At 41.3% G+C, this 18,383-nt stretch overlaps 1 protein-coding gene across 2 annotated transcripts; it reads right to left on the bottom strand.

The window, feature by feature from the left end:
- Positions 1–4,370: 4,370 nt before the first annotated feature.
- kcna2b (potassium voltage-gated channel, shaker-related subfamily, member 2b) lies at positions 4,371–14,986 on the bottom strand. Of its 2 annotated transcripts, XM_008286123.1 has the most exons (4): positions 14,927–14,978; positions 14,696–14,816; positions 10,845–10,985; positions 4,371–10,179 (listed from the first exon to the last, which is right to left on the bottom strand). In XM_008286123.1, the coding sequence occupies exon 4, from the start codon at positions 10,069–10,071 to the stop codon at positions 8,566–8,568; it is 1,506 nt and encodes a 501-aa protein (XP_008284345.1). In that variant the 5' UTR covers positions 10,072–10,179; positions 10,845–10,985; positions 14,696–14,816; positions 14,927–14,978; the 3' UTR covers positions 4,371–8,565. The 2 variants fall into 2 exon arrangements, with proteins under 2 accessions (XP_008284345.1, XP_008284344.1); XM_008286122.1 differs by having other exon boundaries at positions 14,696–14,986.
- Positions 14,987–18,383: the final 3,397 nt, after the last annotated feature.

The following is an 18,383-nucleotide window of genomic DNA, read 5'->3' as shown; positions in this document are numbered from 1 at the left end:
TTGTTAAGTTCCATCCTTGAATGGTGGGATTTCTAGCCTCGTCTTCCCTGCTTGGATCTGATTAGAGGTGAACAATGAAGCAGGTGAAAAGTCTGGATTACTCTGTCACCATAAGAAGCTATAATTCTTGATATGAATAAAATAAAGAGGTCTATTTTTACCGGGTTGAACCTTTCAACGCAGGAGACCAGCCAGACGGACGGAGCAAATGAACAGTTGAGTCTGAGGTACAATTACTAATGCAAAGTAACCGCTGGCTGCTAATGCTCTCCAATCAGCATCCCATTATGTAACCCCTGCTCTGAGGCACATTTGATCGATACACTAAGAGGTATGAAGAACAATAGAGCAAAAAATTTGTTTGTGTGTGATACCACATCTGCAAATCTGTTTTCACATTGTGATCGTACAGAAAAACGGATCCAGACAGAAAATAATTCACACACACACACACACACACACACACACACAAAGAAAACTTGTGGTTGAACTTGTAAAAGCACACCTGCAGGAAGACATACAAAACCAAAAGGGACCGCAGACGAGGGAGAAACAAGAGACCAGGGGAGGGATTGTAGAGCATTTGAGCTTATGAATTATTTAAACGGGTGGGATATTTTAAGCCCCTCATATCATGTCTGTGAGCAATGAGTGGGTGGAGGTACTGAGAGGAGGAGAGGAAGTGGATATCATTTGCCTTTTTTTTTTTTTTGCTCACTCTGGTGACTATTACTGTACTTTGCAACACACTCACAGAGACGCAGAACCTTGCTTCCCCACATGGACACGTATAAAGAACTATAAAAAGAATCCGTGATGCTAATCAACACATTTTAACGTCAGAGGAGAATATTTGTCTGTCCTCTTGTAGATGAGTTGATTGCAGCTTTTGGGAATGTTTTTAGGGAGTGTTTTTTGACTGTCTTCATTTCTGTCGTGTAACTGCTGGCTTTAAATCACAACAAAAGCAAGAATAACATCACTGAAACTGTACTGAAAGCAAAACAAGAAATGTGTGTCAAACTGTTTTTAAGGCAGACTTTCCTCACAGAAAGATAAAAGGTGAGGCACATGTTATTTTTTCATTACGATGTAGTGCAGTTTAGCACAAACATTTAAAAAGGAATTTGTCTTTGTGAAGTAATAGAAATGAGAGAGTTTTATTTTTTGTTAACAAACTCATATACACAGCATCTAAGTTGCCGAGCTTGCTGCACAGCTCACTGGTGTTGCACAGATAAAGATAAAGATAAAGATAAAGATAAACTTTATTCATCCCGAAGGAAATTGTTTTGCCAGAGTACAGTTAAAGCAAGCAAAACAGTTAAAGTAAACGGTTAAAGTAAACAAGTACTTGATAAGACAAGATAAGCAGAGTATTCGATCCCAGTTACGCGTGTGGAGATGCAGCCATGTTTCCTTATGGACACTAGAGGGCAGAAAGGATAATAGTAATGAATGACTGAGGAGTAATATATTTTACAGGCAACTCAATTGTCTCTCCATCCGACCAATAGAAATTCACATTCAGCTGATTAAAGGAGAGTTCAGTAGTCAGATCTACATCAACTGAAACGCCTTAAAACTAGTCTCAAGTTGAAAAATCTTAACGTCCATCTTCTTGCTTTGATCCGAGTCCACTGCCTGCACAGACAGGGTCAGTTTTACTTCTTTAGGTCGTCCATCAAAGCAACAGATTTCATGTTATTCATCAGTTCTAATGCACACCGAAGGACTGATGAAGCTTTTATTTTTTTATTTTTATAAAGATGAGTGACTGCTCTAAGTAATAAGGAGGATGCTGTCTGCAGTCACCGGATCTGAGTACTTCAGACAAACCTGGTTGCCTGGTAATATGTGGCAATTTTAATACTATAAAGATGAGCAGTTAGTGTATTCCTTCCCTCCTTTATTTCATAATCGAGAATTGCTTGGATATTAAGTTCTCTGAAGGTCAGTGCAGTGCTTGGTGTGCTAGTTTATGTAATTTAGCGTATTATACCTCTCGGTGTGTTGGCTTGTGGTTGTTCTGCTACCAAATGATTTATTTTGTTGGTGGCTGAGATGAGGCTTGTTTTGTTCCGGTACAAAAAAACAACAACAACATGGCTGAATGTATTAATGGCAGCCGTTGTGATTTCTATTCACATGCAGGATGTGCCCTCTTCATATATGTCATATATGGATCTGTTTTTCCATTTGTCTCATCTGCATAGATGAGATGAACCAAAGAATTTGAAGCAAAATTCTATCATCCTTTAAATGAGTGTTACTATTACACACTCAGTTTTTTATACATGTAGATATTGTTTATGCTGCCATCTTTGAATAATATGAGATAATGTCACTTATTTTAAATGGTGACTATGTTAAACTCATCTCTTAAAATTAGCTCACTAAATCTGCTATATTGTATACATTTATAATATATCATAGAAATAAGAAATACACATAAACACATCTTATGAGACACAATTGACAATCAGTGCATTGTTGTGTAAGACTGTAAGCAAAGGTATCTGATGGAGAGCAGCCAACAGAATGTAGGCCAAAGCCATAAATCAATTCAGCTCATTAAACACATTGACAGGCTGAGGCTCCCTTGTGGGTTTCTTTTTTTCCTCAAATGTCCACCTTTCTGCCTCTCAAAATCTATTCCTTTTCTCACTCGATCACCTCTATTATTCACTCCCCACGTCAGCCGTGCATCATCCCCGCATCTGATACATTTTTTTTTTTTTTGCCCCCAATCTTTTAAAAGAATTCTTCTTAATTTAACCTTTGTCTTTCGATCCAACAAACAATCTCGGCGGCCCATGAATATAAAGTGTACAATAAACACAGTCGGCTGTCTGTTTGACTATGAATCATGATCGAAAGACCTATGAATAAAAAAAGGCAACCTTTCGCTATTAATATAGGGGTGGCTTCCACCGTTGGGACAGGAGTAATGAAATAAGGGCTTTCCCTCCTCCAAAGACACACACATGTGCACACAGTATGTACACAGGCTTCCCCTATGGAACTGCGCGCTATAAAGAAAGTTCAGGTTGACAGGCTATTAAGTGTGCCGAGTATTAGATTATAAATCAGCTCATACTGCAATGGGTAAATGTTCCCAGCATGTGCGGTGTTTGCCACTTTGGCTTATTGCCTCATACAACGTACAAACACAAGTTCACTTCTGTTGATGAAAATAGCAGGCTATAGGGAATAAACAAGGCAATAGAAGTTATTGGTAATAGAGGATATGGATTTTGTTGCATTTTTTTTAGTGGGCACTGAATCAAATGTAAATAGGTCTACCTGAAAGCATCACTTAAGATAAGAGCAGAGAACCTCACACGTGTTTTAAGACGGGATAAACCACAGATGCGTAGTATAGTTGAAACTTGGTTGTCTGTCCGTCTGGCTTAAAGAAAACTTGAGATAAACAATTGTTTTTAAATCCACAGCTGTTCAAACAACAATCAGCGTATTAATACCCATCAGTTATCTGGAAGGCTGCCGGGCTGCTATCCTTAGCTGACATACTGGAACCCAATCGGCTGAGACATCCACAGGGAGCATTATACTCCTCCTAATATATGTCTGGGAGGAGAATGAGATCACCCGCTGTGCATTACTTTGGTGCTTCGAGCTGCTCGAGAGTGAGAGGGATGAACACGAGAGAAAATGTGTGGGAAATGAAATGTGAGAATGATAGAAAGAGGAAAGCGAGAAATAACTCAAGCAGCAGTTATAGGAGCAGAAGGGTAAAACAACGCGAGGAGAGACAAACCAGCTACTAGGGGAAGTGTTAGACTCGACTAAATAGCAGCGATACAAAGAAGTGTTTGTACTTGTCCTACTCTGTGCTGAACCAGAAGTCAAGAGCCTTTTGCACTCCTCCCTCTTCCCCACTCTCCCTGCCTCACTTCCCTCCTTGCTGGTTTTATAAATAGGCCACTTTGCCTTCTCAGTAATCCACAGAGTGCATAAGATTCACTTAAGGGGAATAGCAGGACACAAAACCATTTAGGAGGTGAGGGTTGATAGTCCATTCAAATGTATGTTCTGTAATGGACATGAGAGCAGCAGCATCAGTAGTGCTTTCACCAATTTATACTGTATATTAAACTTTTTGTTTTCTCTCTCGTAGCTTTATTCTTTTTGCTTTAAGAGAATCAAAGACAAATTAAATGTTGTGCACAGTAAGTTGTTGGATCTCTTGGGAACTGTCACTGATTTTAAATAATTTCTGTTCTTCAGGTATATAAATTGTAAGTGGTGAAAAATGTCAGCTGTTTCGGGCTTCCATTACATCTTAAGCCTCATTCTGAGACATTTTTTGTTAAAAATCCACATTAAAAAAAAAACACAACAGTAGCTTGAGGGTATCATAAAGATGTTATTATTGTTATTGTTCATAATACTTTTATAATTTACAATTATTTAACAATATCCTCTACTGATCAGTTTGTATCCATGTAAAGGGCATGACAGGCATTCAGATCAATTTGTCCTTTGTGTGTAACAATGTACAGTTTGCATCTTGGTTCAGTTTTTTTTCCATACAATGGCAGAGAAAACAATCACTTAACGGATAGCTGAGTATTGACCACCATAAGTAGAGACAGCAATACAGTCAAGGGGCTGAGGATTATCGAAGTTTCGTCCACACATACATGTGACTGGCAGATAGTTGAAGAAGGCAGAGAAAGTAGATTAAGTGGACATGGGCGTCTGGGGGTAAACATGTATTAAGACAATAATGACAGAATCTATTTGACCAAGGCCTGCATGTGTATTATAATCAAACCTCAGTCCCTGCACTGTATGAAGCTCAAAGACGAGCAAATGCTGACATTCAAATATAAAAACAAAGTGAAAAAAAACGAACAGATCAGTTTTACAGTGTCTGATAACACAAGTTAAAGTTGTCGTAGAAATGTTATATATATATCTATCTATCTGTATATCTATATATATGTTGATTTCTTAATACACTTCCATTCGTCGTCCCTGGAGCTTACCAAAGCTAAGAGATAATACCCTTATTGCACAACTTTAGTTTCATGGATTCAGCAAGCATACATCTCGATTCCCTACTACACAGGAATCTATACATGGCAGAAGCTTGTTTTAAAGCTGAAGCTTTAGGCATTTTAAGACATCATTAAAAGCAGCTGTAAGTCTTTGATACATTTACATGGCTACAGGTGTGTAAACCCAGGAGCAGCAGGTTTAAGTCCATTGTGACCTTGAAGAATGATAAGCCACAGGTAGACGTCTGTCCTGACACGTCAGTAAAAGTTCCCGTTCACAGGCAGTGTGTGTGCACAAGTATGTGCACCGGCTGTATGTGTTCAAATGCCCGGCGTGTGCATGTGTGTGTAAATGTCCTCTTGTTTGTGTTGTAGAGCACAGAAATCAAGTGGTTTCCTTGGTCAGATCCTGATGTGCCGTCCTGTTGGCTCCTCCAAGAGAGTGCTTTTAATCTTGACAGAGTGTCACTTCAATTATGTGCTTCGTAGCAAAAGCAGAGAAGACAGCAGTCCAGGTCAAGCTTAAAGTGGCAAAGGTGGTCCAGTATACAAGAGCAGTTTAGAGAAATACACGTACACATCAGAGTAAAAAGCACACAAGGGTGTGGGCAGTGTTATCTTACTTTCATTATCCCATTTTCCTTCCCGACCTTTCCTCTCCTTCCATGTATTTCCTCTCTTCAATTCCCTGTAAGAGGCCACGCACGGCTAAGGCTGCACCTTATCTCAAAAGTCAACACATGCTCATAGATCTCATCTCTAGCGAGTGCAGCAGCACATTACTTTCAGTTTTGTTGTTTCATGTACTATATGCATGTGTTGTACAGTACACGGGCTGTAAACGTGCTCAGATGGGATAGAATACACTCACTAAGCACCACTGTCATTCTGATCTGGATGCAAAAAGAGCAGTGTTTTACAAAACTGCTGACATTGTCTCTGAAAGCTACACCCTCAGCCTGCGTGTATCTAAAAGCTCTCCGTTTTTCTCACAATCCCACACTCTTTCTCTCTCTCTCACGCACACATGCACAGACGACACTGCGCACACAGCGTGATGGAGCTATATATCAGAGTTTTGGCCACCCAGACAGTTCCTCGGAGCATTATGATAGACTTGGCTGAGCAAAAACTCTGACTGACCAACTATGAATCTCTGGTGCATCCATTGGACTGGCAGCGGATTTTAGCTGTTGTTGTGCTTTGATTATGTGACACAGTTACTCAGGTTGTGACGGCAGAAGACTGTAACGTCTGTAGAGCTGAAGGATGTTAGTTAATATTTATTAACTGTGGATCTTAGGTTTAGGAATCCCTGATCTGGAGTCAGTACAATTTGAAAGTCTCACCTCACCACACTGTGTTTTCTACACCTCTCAGACTTCACCTGTTCCCTCTCATGTTTAAGCTGCTTTTTACTCCCTTAATCTACACAACACTAGAGACAACAAATCGCCTCGTGGACACATAAGTACTTCACATGGATGGCGACGCAAGGGCTAGTACCTCTAGAGACATAGGAATATATTTAAGTCAGTTTGCTGTTTAAATATTATTCGTACTAATGCATGCTACAGTGACTACTTTACAGGACATGCAGCTCTACAAAAGCAGAATAGCATTTATTTGATAAAAAGGACATGTAAGCTAGGTCCTCTATTATATCGTCACGTTGGACCACTGGAATGATTGCTGAAAATTGCATGGATACAAAAAAACCCAAAACTATTAAGACAAATATATTCTTTTACAACCCAGGATGCAGTGTGCCAGGTGGCAGCACACAGCAAAAAAAAAAAATGGGAACACATTTTTGTTTGTTTTAGTGTGTTGCAGAGGCAGGCAAAGTTGACTAATTCTGATGTATTCGCCAAGGCGAGAAATAAAGAGGAATGTAGGCATGAAAGACTAAAATGATGTGGCAGTAGTTTCGGTCTGATTAGTCATGCTTACCAGTAATGCTAATTACTAATGGGCCTTCTAGATGCCATAAACAAAGTTACAGTAAACTTCAAGGCTGATTTTGCTTCTTATCACTTCAACAGTAAGGCTCAATACTACAACGCTGGCATTGCTGGTATGACAATAGATGAACCTTAAAGGTCTCATAGATTAACTTTATTTAATATTTGAGCTCTTTATTTGAAAATGTACGATTTAGGGTAATACAATTGAAAGCCTTATTGAATTCCACATCAGGCTAGTTAACTTTGCTGCCTTAATTCCTAAACTGTTTTGAAACAAACTTCTGAAAAACTCACTAAAATGTAATCCATTTGCCCCTTAATCTCATTTTATCTACTCCTACAAACATGGAATGCTATGAAGTCAAGAACAGCAACATTTCTTGCTGGGCAGTGGAGTCAAACTGAGCACTTCACACTGTACGTCTGTGTCGGCGGTAGCTAAAGACACTCTTAAAGGTACAGTTAAGAGCATGAAGAAATAGGCACTCACTCCAAACACTACAACAAAAATATTCTCTAACTTTCTACATTAGGTGTTAAAACTATAAAAAATATAGGTGAGAAACCCACATTAATCATATGATAACCATATTACAAACAAATCTGTAATAACAAATCAAATGAATACATCAGAAACAAACGATACTCTATTTTTTAGAAACACTTTTGTTATTCACCTGTCTGTCTGCATTGGTTTGAGACAAAGAAAAGGCAGAGTCTTGGCAAGTGTCTACATGTGACATACATACTGTAAATCCACTTGAGCTTCATTAGGAAGAAATGGCAGGAAAAGAACTTGGTGTGCTACTGTGGTCCACAATTACAGCACAGTCTTCTGTTGGTCCCTACAGATGCCACTAGCTTTTAGACGAGGTCTAGTGAGAGCCAAGGGATGGATGCCAGTGCACTTTCTTTGATAGAAAAAGCACAAACAAAATGACCATTTGGCCACGAAGATATTAGTATCACTCTCTTGCGCTCTTTCTCCCTGTTGCTTGATTCAGTGTTGCCCTGATACAACAGCTGTGATTTCAGTAATTGCGTCTTCCTCTGAGTCAGGACCTTGGCAGTTAGAGCAGCAGATCAAAGTTGTTCTTGAATGCTGATAGTATGGCTTGTGTTAAACACAAGTTAATTTACTTGTAAAAAGAAGAAAGGGTGTCTGATGTAAATTATTGTTTAGTTCATCTTCTCTACAGCAGTTTGAGCAATAAAGTTGATACTCGTGGTCCCTTTATGTTGTTAGTATTCATTAATACAGGTTAGGCTACTATTTGGCTACTGTTGCAAGCAGGATAACTACTGTCACATAGGTAAGACTAACGCCATGCAGACACTAACAATGTCCTAAATAAGATGGGTGGCAGTTTTCTGATATGCGCTGATTGGTCCATATGATGTAGAACATGGGTCGCTCTCTATTGACTCTTTCTCCATGTTAACCTCATTCATCTGCTTGGTACTCCCATACTGGGCACCATACGTTGGGCAGTACTGGAAGTCACACCTCCATCTTCCTGCTACACTTTCTGTAGATCCTGGCAGAAGCTACCTGTGAACTTTAGCTCACATTATACATCTGTACGCATCTTAGTGATGTTTACATAGTTGGTGTTGGACAGAGTGCAGTTTCCTGTTTTCCTGCTCTCTGGTCTGAAGTCCTCAGTACTGTGGTTCACAGCCTCTTGGATCTCCACATAGTCAGACTTGCTGAGAGTTGATCCACTGCCGCTTCGACCGCTCTTCTTCAGATCTTCGGCTGAGCTGGCTTTAGGCACACTTGGGATGTTCAGATACTGTGCCTGTTCCTCACCCTCTGTCTCTCTGTGATAGAAGTAGTTGAAGTTAGACACAATGACAGGTACAGGCAGGGCGATAGTCAGCACACCAGCAATTGCACAGAGAGACCCCACGATCTTTCCTCCAATAGTGGTTGGGACCATATCTCCGTAGCCTACAGTGGTCATGGAAACCACTGCCCACCAAAAGGCCTCTGGGATGCTGTTGAACTGGGAGTCTGCTTCATCTGCTTCCGCGAAGTAGACTGCACTAGAGAAGAGGATAACGCCGATAAACAGGAAGAAGATGAGGAGGCCGAGCTCACGCATGCTGGCCTTCAGTGTCTGTCCTAATATCTGGAGACCCTTAGAGTGGCGAGACAGTTTGAAGATACGAAACACCCTGACTAGACGAATGACCCGGAGAATAGCCAAAGACATAGCTTGCTGCCCTCCCATGCCGTCCTCTGGCCGCTCTGCAAGCTCTGTGCCCAGGGTGATAAAGTAAGGGATGATTGCCACAATATCAATGATGTTCATGATGTTGCCAAAAAATCCAGCTTTGCTTGGACAAGCAAAGAATCTGACCAGGAACTCAAAGGAGAACCAGATGATGCAGAGGGTCTCTACGATGAAGAAGGGATCTCCAAAATATGTGGAGGTGTAATAGGTAGTGGTGGCGTTGGACCCGTACAGGGATATAAAATGTTCCACCATCTCCGTATCCTCATTTCGGAAAACTGGCAGTGTCTCCAGACAGAAGCTGACAATAGAAATGAGAATCACCATGACAGAGATGATGGCAATGATGCGAGCTGGTCCTGAGCTCTCTGGGTACTCAAACAGAAGCCACACTTGCCTCTGAAACTCATTCTCAGGCAGAGGCCGCTCCTCTTCCTTGATAAAACCTTCATCTTCCCTGAAGATTTCCATAGCCTCCTCGCCGAGTTCATAAAACCGGATCTCCTCAGAAAATATGTCCAGAGTCACGTTAACAGGCCGGCGTAGTCTCCCTCCAGATTGGTAATAATACAGAATTGCATCAAAACTTGGTCGATTCCGGTCGAAAAAGTACTCATTCCGGAGAGGATCAAAATACCTCATCCTTTTCTTTGGATCACCCAGTAGCGTCTCTGGAAACTGGGAGAGCGTCTTTAGCTGCGTCTCAAAGCGCAAGCCTGAAATGTTGATGACGACCCTCTCACAGCACTCGTGATCCGGCTCTGGGTCGTACTGGTCATGAGACTGACCTGGATGTGCTGCTGCTTCATCAGCCGGGTCGCTGGTAGCAACCGTCATGGTGGAAGAAGATGGGACCTGCAGCTTTCAGACAGGGTGGGGCCACGCTGGGCCACAAGGAGATAACGGCTTGGCACACTCGTGGGTTCAGGCACAGGCTGCAAAAACCTACAGGACAGGACAGACAGCAGAGGAAGGCTGCAAAATTAACACGCTTCATGTTTGGTGTGCAATCAGCGAGGAAACCTTTACTTTCTGACTGAGTTTAAGAATGTATTTCGGATCCATTCATTTCACGAAACCTTCCTTCTTTCAAATTGTCAGGATTTCCCAGAAATGCGTTGTTATTTTCTGACCTCCCAGCAAACAGAAAAGAGCAAAGCAAATGAAAATAACAAGCAAAGGGGGGCAGAACCATTTGAGCACATTGGCTCCATTGTGTCTATGTGTATTAGGTTATGAGTTCTCCCTCATATGAGCACGCTGCAGGATCAATATGCTCGCCAGTAATACTGTATCCACTCTCACCGGGCTGCAATTACAACCAACAAATCTGATTATATGCTGAGTGCTCCATACAATCTCTGAGATAAATTTGCTCTTTCTGTATGTGCAGTGTGACCAACATTCCCTCCTAAAGCCGAGAGAAAAAACTTCATCAAGTCACTGATCAAATTAATCGGTTATCAGCCGACTATATTTAGGGTTTGACATTGCCCACTGAACAACTGTTTCAAAACTCCACAGGCCACTGCACTATAAGCCTGTTTCAGATCACAGTGTAATTTGATTGTAAAAGCAAAAGTTGTGAATAAAAATCCAAATCTACCTACCTATTTGCACCGGCACTTGTCAGGCTCGTTTACAGCATGTCCTCTGTGGCTCTGCAGAATTGACCGGTCCAAAGTCAGCCCACCTCTCGGGTCAAAGCAACTCCTCTCTGTCAAATCATATATCACCCGAAGCTCCTGGCTCTGCAGCAAGGCGGCAGTGGGAATGGAAGAAGGGGACAAGGTGTGAGGATGCAGGAGTTGCCTCCCTCACCCTCAGTAAACCAGCAGACAGCTACATGTTGTCATGCAGCTGCTCTACAGGTTGAAAGCTGGTTGGAAGGCGGCGATAGTAGGAGGAAAAGTGAAAAGCAAACATGCTGACAACAGCCAAAAATTGGCATCCCACCCCCCTTTCCTCAAAACAATCATGCCGCTGCCAGCAGCAACAACAAACAGCCAAAAAAAAGAGGAAAAAACAAGGTGATCCTCCAGTCTGGTATCTGCAGAGACGCATCGAGGGTTGCAGGAGGCGCTGCCGACAGTGTTTCTACAAGGGAGCACCCATGCTTCAGCAGATTTCATCTGTTGGGCGAAATCACCTGTTTGATCCCGAAACAGCTAAAGCAGTTTCATTTATTTATAAATTTTTTTGTATCTCTATCTCGTCAATTTATTATTCACTCACGCGTCCGTGCGTAAATTCCACCACCACCCTTTTTTTTTGTTGTCGGGGGGGAATATGAAGACACCAGTGATGCGCATTAGTAACAAACGGATGTTCACAGCCCATTCCATGGAATAACGCAGTCCTCTTTTAAAAGGTTAAAAATAAAGAAGAAAAAAAACAAGAAGAGCAATGTTTTATAAATTTGCAGCCAAGTTCATGCACTGAGATGCTCAAACATGACACGACAATGTTGTAGTTGATTGGCAAGCGCGAGTTTAGTTTGGAGGGGCAGGTGCCAGACATGCTCAAGCCATTTGCAGCCCTCATATCCCGTGTGGATCATCAGCAGCCACAGCAGACTCCATGCACAAAAACAAAGCAGCACAGCATCATTCTGTCGGACTACAGCATTAGAAGTGGCATGCAGGAATTCACCGCGATTTTCTTGTTACGCATGTATGGCAATTTTTTTTCTTTTTAGTTTTGTTTGTTTTATCCAGTTTGTCTCCTTTTAAAAGGTGCCTCGAGGTCGTTCGTCCGCGCCTTCATAGTATCTCCTCCTTCGCTTTATTTGTCTAATCTGTCCGGCGGCTGTGTCATCTCATCACGACTAACTGTTGTCGAGCTGCCGGCTCTTCCCGTGCCTCTCATATTTCACCATAATTCACCGTAGTTGAGGTGCGTGGGCTGCAGTTGGGCATTGCAGCGCATACTAAAAGCTCCGTGCGCGCCTCGCCCCATCCCTCCGCTTTCCTCCCTTTTCCCGACACTCCTGTCCGCGCTGCTTCACATTAAAGAGGAAGCGTCGCCCAGCACGCAGGAGGAGCGTTTAAAAAAAAAAAAAAAAACAACATAAATGAAAATACTGACAGAATAACATTGAGAGGCAGATAATTATATGAGGAATAAATTGTCTTAAACTGCTGTAGATGACTTGGCGTGCGCTGTGGCACAACTTGCGTGCCCACATAGCGCACTGGCCAAAAGATACACTGAAAATATATAAAATAGATTACAGACCTATGTGTTCTTTTGGTTTTCAAGAGTGTGAAGGGTAAATCTGGCAATAAATACAGCCGGGAAAGCCAGAATTAAGGAACCAGCAGCTGTAAAACCTGTGCACATCTGTTGCCACTGCTTGAAAAGGACACCAGAACCACAGGTCAAGATGCCTGAGCCATCTCAGTGACCCCATGAGTCATTTTAACCAAAAACAAAAAACTCCTTCATATTATCACACTTGAGTCTTGTTTGGCTGCCCCTGTTGCATGTGTTGGCACAATTGATGTCTCTATGCACAAATATAGAATATACCCAAACATTAAGGTAGAAGATTTGAGCCGTGTGAAGGAAAATGTGTGAACAACCTATGAGGTCATACAGAAGCAGGCACCAGAGTTGCATACTACATCACCATCCCGCAATTACTGTCCAGACCTATTAAGCACACATAGAAAACACACTCTCACACAGAGAACTCATGCTAAAAGCTCTTAATGCACTCACAAACTAGATGAAACTCATGCCATTCCGACAATTACGATACTGCCAAATTAACTGGCGCACTTTAGTTTTCCTCCAGTCAGTCTTCCCTGGCCTTCTTTCCTCCACCGCTTTGAAAGTGGGCCAGGTGGAAACCTAGATCTGTCTCCAGGCAGAGAGCAAGAATTGCACATAAGAGGAAAAAAAAAAAAAAAAAAGAAACTCCACAACTCTGTGGGGAATACATAGGGAATACTACATGTCCTTCCCCGTGTGTTCTCCTTGCTCTGCCATTTTCTGTACCGTCCAAGGACAGGTTACAGCACAATATACAATCCTTCTCCAATCAAAGTGTCGAAATACTGATTAAGATGATGATATGAGGCCACAGGGACTGCAGCGGTAGCTCATCCCGTTGAGAGCTGATAACCAGTTGGCCACTCTGGCTGAAGGTCTCAACGAGGAGCCAGCGACACTTTTACATAAGCAGGCTGATTGATGGCCAGAAACCCTTAAGTTCTCGTCATCTGTGAATGTAAATGAAGAGGGCCCATTTCCAAATGCCGGGCAGTTGAGAGCACGGCCAACCAATATCCAGAGCTGGGTGTCGGGAGTGGAATGATTCATCATCCGCCACATTCACAGCAATTATCTATAATGCAGTTTTACTCTTGGTGAGGGGAAGAGGGCACTTAGGTTAGGCTATGGGATATGAAACTGAGTTTGTTGAGACTGAAAAAAGGGGTGAGTCCAGTCCTCGCTGTAATGTTTAATTCAGTTCAACTATTTTGCATTTCCATTGTGAACACATTGGCAGTGATTCATGTTATAGTCCAGTGCTCTAAACCAGGAGTGCAATTTTTTTCTGAAACAATATAAAAACAACTGATTTTATTTGGCTGACCTAATTCCTGTCACCAATCCGCAGTAAGTAGTTAGCAGTGAATAAACTTATCTTGCCTATATCGTCCCACTGTCCCTTCCAGATCTTGGGGGAAAAAAACTTAGGGCATATTTCTTTCCAATTTGTGCTTTTTTTTGTGGTGATTTATTACACAATATCTAAAGTGTAGATACAAAGCAACACTATGTAAAGTTAGGGAACAAGGAGGCAACAGCCAGGGAACAGGTCTGTTATCGTGTAACAGTATGTAGCTGAACTACACTTCAAGATTGAATTTGCAATCTTTTAGGGCATCACTTGGATCTTTAAAGAATTAGGTAATCTGAAAAAAACTTTATCAGAAATATTTGGGACCCAATATTTAGAAAATGTAGCAAATCTTAATATGTTAATCAGTCTATCTGAATCTCAATCTGGCCTCCAGTTCTCAAACAATACCAGTAACAATGATGATAATTATATACAAAACATGTAACTACCATTGCTAAAAAAACAACAACAAAACAACACAATAAGATGACAATATAAAGTGAGTTAATGAGTGCAGGTAAGCAAACTGAATAGTTAACTGTGATTGGAAGCAGTTAGAAAAAGTGGTGATCAATTTAGAATCATTTTGGAATTGAGAAACCGGTCTTCATTTCTGGATTCAGATTCAGATTCAGACTACTTTATTGTCATTCATACAAATTACTATTTGTATTTACTTGTTTACTGTTACTTATTTATTACTATAAATAAGAGAATAAACAAAAGGTTATTGCACATGTCCCAAAACACACGTAAAATGCAGTAGAGTGTCTCTGTTAATATTACTATTTGCAGTTACTTGTTTAGCAGAAACAAACTGATACTTGCATAGAGTTTGAAGTAGCTGCTGGACCAGTGTGGCACGTCAGGAGGAGATCTGCTGGATGAGGTTGGTTCAGAAATGTAGAGACAGGATGGCACTTTTGCAGCGTTGCATCAAAAAAGTGTGCTGAAGTAAAAATACTAAGAATCAAAGCTTCCGTTTACAAAGGAAAAAAAACGAAACAAAGGTTTGCACCATTACATTGACAAAGTCTGACCAAGAGCAAAACCACTTACTTCTGAGGACAGAGTTAATTTTACTCAGTACACAACTTAACGAGGACAAAGCCTGGTCACATAAAGCTCCAGCTGCCTTCCAGTGACTTTTATACAGAAAGTTTTGGAGCAAAGTTCAAACTGGCATCTAACCAATCAGGGATGTGGTCACTGCCAGGGGTGGTCTTGAATTTCACTGTTTGTGAGATGTCAGAGACCAAATACTTTTAGTCCTGACTTAATTAATGCATTTCTTCAACATATAAATCTGTTTGTTGAATGGCTATCACTGATCTGAAATCCTTACTTGAGATCAAACATATGATGTAGATCTTGTAGAGCTCCTGTGATAACGATAAATAATGTAATTGTTATACGCAGTAGCAAACTCCTAATATAAGTGTAATACAAACCTATATGTTCAACATGAAGAAAAAAAAGTCTCTTCAGTACTGGCTGTGATGACCTGGTGACGTGCACTGAGTTAATTGCTTTTAGATAATCCCGCTGTTGGAATTTCATAATTTTAGATTGTGAAACTGCAGTCCGCTGTTCTATAGAAAGTTCTTTTGTCCATAGAGGGAGAAGATCAGGAAGTCAAAGTCAGGAATTCTTTGAGGGGGTTAACTGTCTTCTTGAATGGTCTCAGACCAAATTTACATCTGAAAGCGCCTCACACAGTCAAGTGTTGTTCTGCTACTTGGTTCGCGAAATGTGTTCATCGCTTTGACATTCAGGACGCATGTTGGGAGAGAGTCCAAACCACGAATAAACATTACAAACCAACAAAAAGTAGAACAGTGGCACTGGATGGTTTACAGAGCTTCTTGTAGCAATAACTCAGATTTCAACACAGAAATTAGGTACAATAAGAAAAGAGTCTTCTTGTAATTTACAGCCTGAAAATCATCACATCTGTCTGTTTATAGCAAATAGAAGTGGCTAACAGGTCATGTAGTATACTTGTAATGCTGACAGTTTACCAAAATGTGAACAAATATAGAATTAAAAAATGGTTTAAAATTCTTGGGAGTGGTTGGCCATTTCTTCTCATCACCTTTTCTTACTTTGTAAACCTGTGATCATAAACAATCTGTATTTACTTCATATTTGGTGTATATTAACAGCAACATTTGTTTTAAACTGTCACACATTTTACCCTGAATCCTGACAGCTCAAAACCCCTTTGACATGTTCTGCAGTTAACACAATATGTACATTGACTGAGTGTTTTTCTGAGCAGAACGGATGGACCCTCATAGAGAAGCTTTAGAATTGTTTTCAACTGTTGACCACTGTTCACTGTTTCAAAAGTGGCTTTGTGTTCGACATTTTTTTGAATCACAGTACTTACACCAGTCAGCACAGATGCTCCAATTTAGCAGGGGCCCCAAATGTCTCGACAGAATTCCTATGCTGTTTGAGTTTTGAGTTGTTAGTAACTTGAATGATGAAGTACAGTGCCTATAAAACGTATTCATTCCCCTTTAAATTGGATTGAGGCCTGGAGTCTGATTCAGCCATTCCAGGAAATTCACCTTGTTGTCTGTAAAGCACGTCTGTGTAGCTTTAGCTGTGTGCTTTGGGTCATTGACTGGCTGGAAAACAAATTTTCTCACAAGTCGCAGATCTCAGACTGCATCAGGTTGTCCTGAAGTATTTCAATATGTTTTACTGGATTCAATTTGCCGTTTACCTTCACAAACCCTCCAGTGGCTGCTGCCGAGAACCATTCCACATGGTGATGCTGCCACCACCGTGCTTCATGGTAGGAATGGTGTGTTAGTGATGATGTGCAGTGTTTGGTGTCCACCAAGCATAGTGTTTGGTCTGATGGCCTATAAGCTAAATTTTGGATTCATCAGACCAACAAACCTTTTTCTGTATTCCTGCAGAGTCTCCCACATGACTTCTGAGGAACTGTGGTCGAGATTTAGTATTCAGTGTCTTCAAGAGTGACTGTGTCTTTGCCACTTCCACAAAACTTCCAGACAACGGCTGGTATATGCACAGTCTCTGGATTGTCACCTTGTCTGCCTTTGCAAACCCCTGATCATAATTAGTATATATACTGCATATTTGATATATACAGTATTAGCTGTTTTAAACTGTTGCACATTTTACCCTGAGTCTTGACAGCCTGAAACCCCTCTGCCATTTTAGAGTCTGTTTTGCAGTAAGCGAGGTCTCCAGTTCCCCCTTACCTTCTGGTCGTGTGAACAACATGTGAACACAATAGGTCCATTGATTCTGTTTTGTGTTTTTCCGAGCAGACTGTATGGATCTTTATAGAGAAGCTTTAGAACTGTTTTCAACTATTGAGCCCAGATAATTGCAATTCCTATGTCACAGCCTTTTCACTATTCAGAACATTGGCTCTATTTTTGAATCAAAGTCCTTGTACCAGTCTGTGCAGACGTTTAAGTTTGGGTGGGGGGAGGGTGTCCAAATACAACTGATGTACAGTGCCTATAAAGAGCTCTGTGCTCAGTTCTACACAAAAGAGTCGTTTTTTACATCCATCCATTATCTATACACCGCTTAATCCTCACTAGGGTCGCGGGGGAGCTGGAGCCTATCCCAGCTGACTTAGGGGACACCCTGAACAGGTCGCCAGTCTATCACAGGGCTACACTTAGAGACAGACAACCAAGCACACTCACATTCACACCTATGGACAATTTGGAATCACCAATTAACCTCAACATGTTTTTGGACTGTGTGGGAGGAAGCCGGAGAACCCGGAGAGAACCCACACTGCACGGGGAGAACATGCAAACTCCACCCAGAAAGATTCCGGTGCCCCCACCGGGACGCGAACCGGCAACCTTCTTGCTGCGAGGCAACAGTGCTACCAACTGCGCCACCCTGCAGCCCTGTTTTTTTACATATTTATGTAAAAAAAGAAAAGCAAGCAGAATTCACCGTAATTCAGTCTTAACTGTAATACAAGGGGAAACATTTCAAGTGCATGAACACTTTTAATGTGTAAGATCTGTAGGGAGTATAAAAACATTGTTTTAATTTACTTGCAATTCACTCTGAGGGAAAAAAAAAACAACAACTATATTATATATAATATAATATCCACATCCAACAGAAGACAACAGTTGAGATATATTGTGAGCTGTTTGCAATATCAGTGTATGAGTCAGCAGACCTGCACACCTCAAATCTCCACCCTTTCCTATGCAGCAAAACATGTGTAAGTGAGAGAGAGGGAGGCAGAGAGCAAGGAAGAGACAGTGAAGGAGAAAGAGGGTGTTGATCCAACTTATGACAGCAGACTGCAGGGGAGGAGCTTTGTCCTGGATGACCTCTGCTGGTGCTGCAGCAGGTGATCACTTACTACAACACACTCACAGGCAGCAATCAGCCACTGTATTGGTATATGCATGACTACACCATTAGAAAAATGTTTCACATATTGAAAAACACCATTAGTTAAGAATATACCGACTACCTGTTTCTTTGTACG

Source organism: Stegastes partitus, unplaced genomic scaffold (genome assembly GCF_000690725.1).
Source record: "Stegastes partitus isolate 25-593 unplaced genomic scaffold, Stegastes_partitus-1.0.2 Scaffold435, whole genome shotgun sequence".
Classification (NCBI taxonomy): Eukaryota; Metazoa; Chordata; class Actinopteri; family Pomacentridae; genus Stegastes; species Stegastes partitus.
The sequence above is the reverse complement of the archived record's forward strand: the minus strand, read 5'-3'. Positions and strand labels throughout refer to the sequence as shown.

Coding starts and splice junctions, on each gene's coding strand:
- kcna2b (XM_008286122.1), bottom strand. CDS start 10,071: ATGACGGTTGCTACCAGCGACCCGGCTGATGAAGCAGCAGCACATCCA.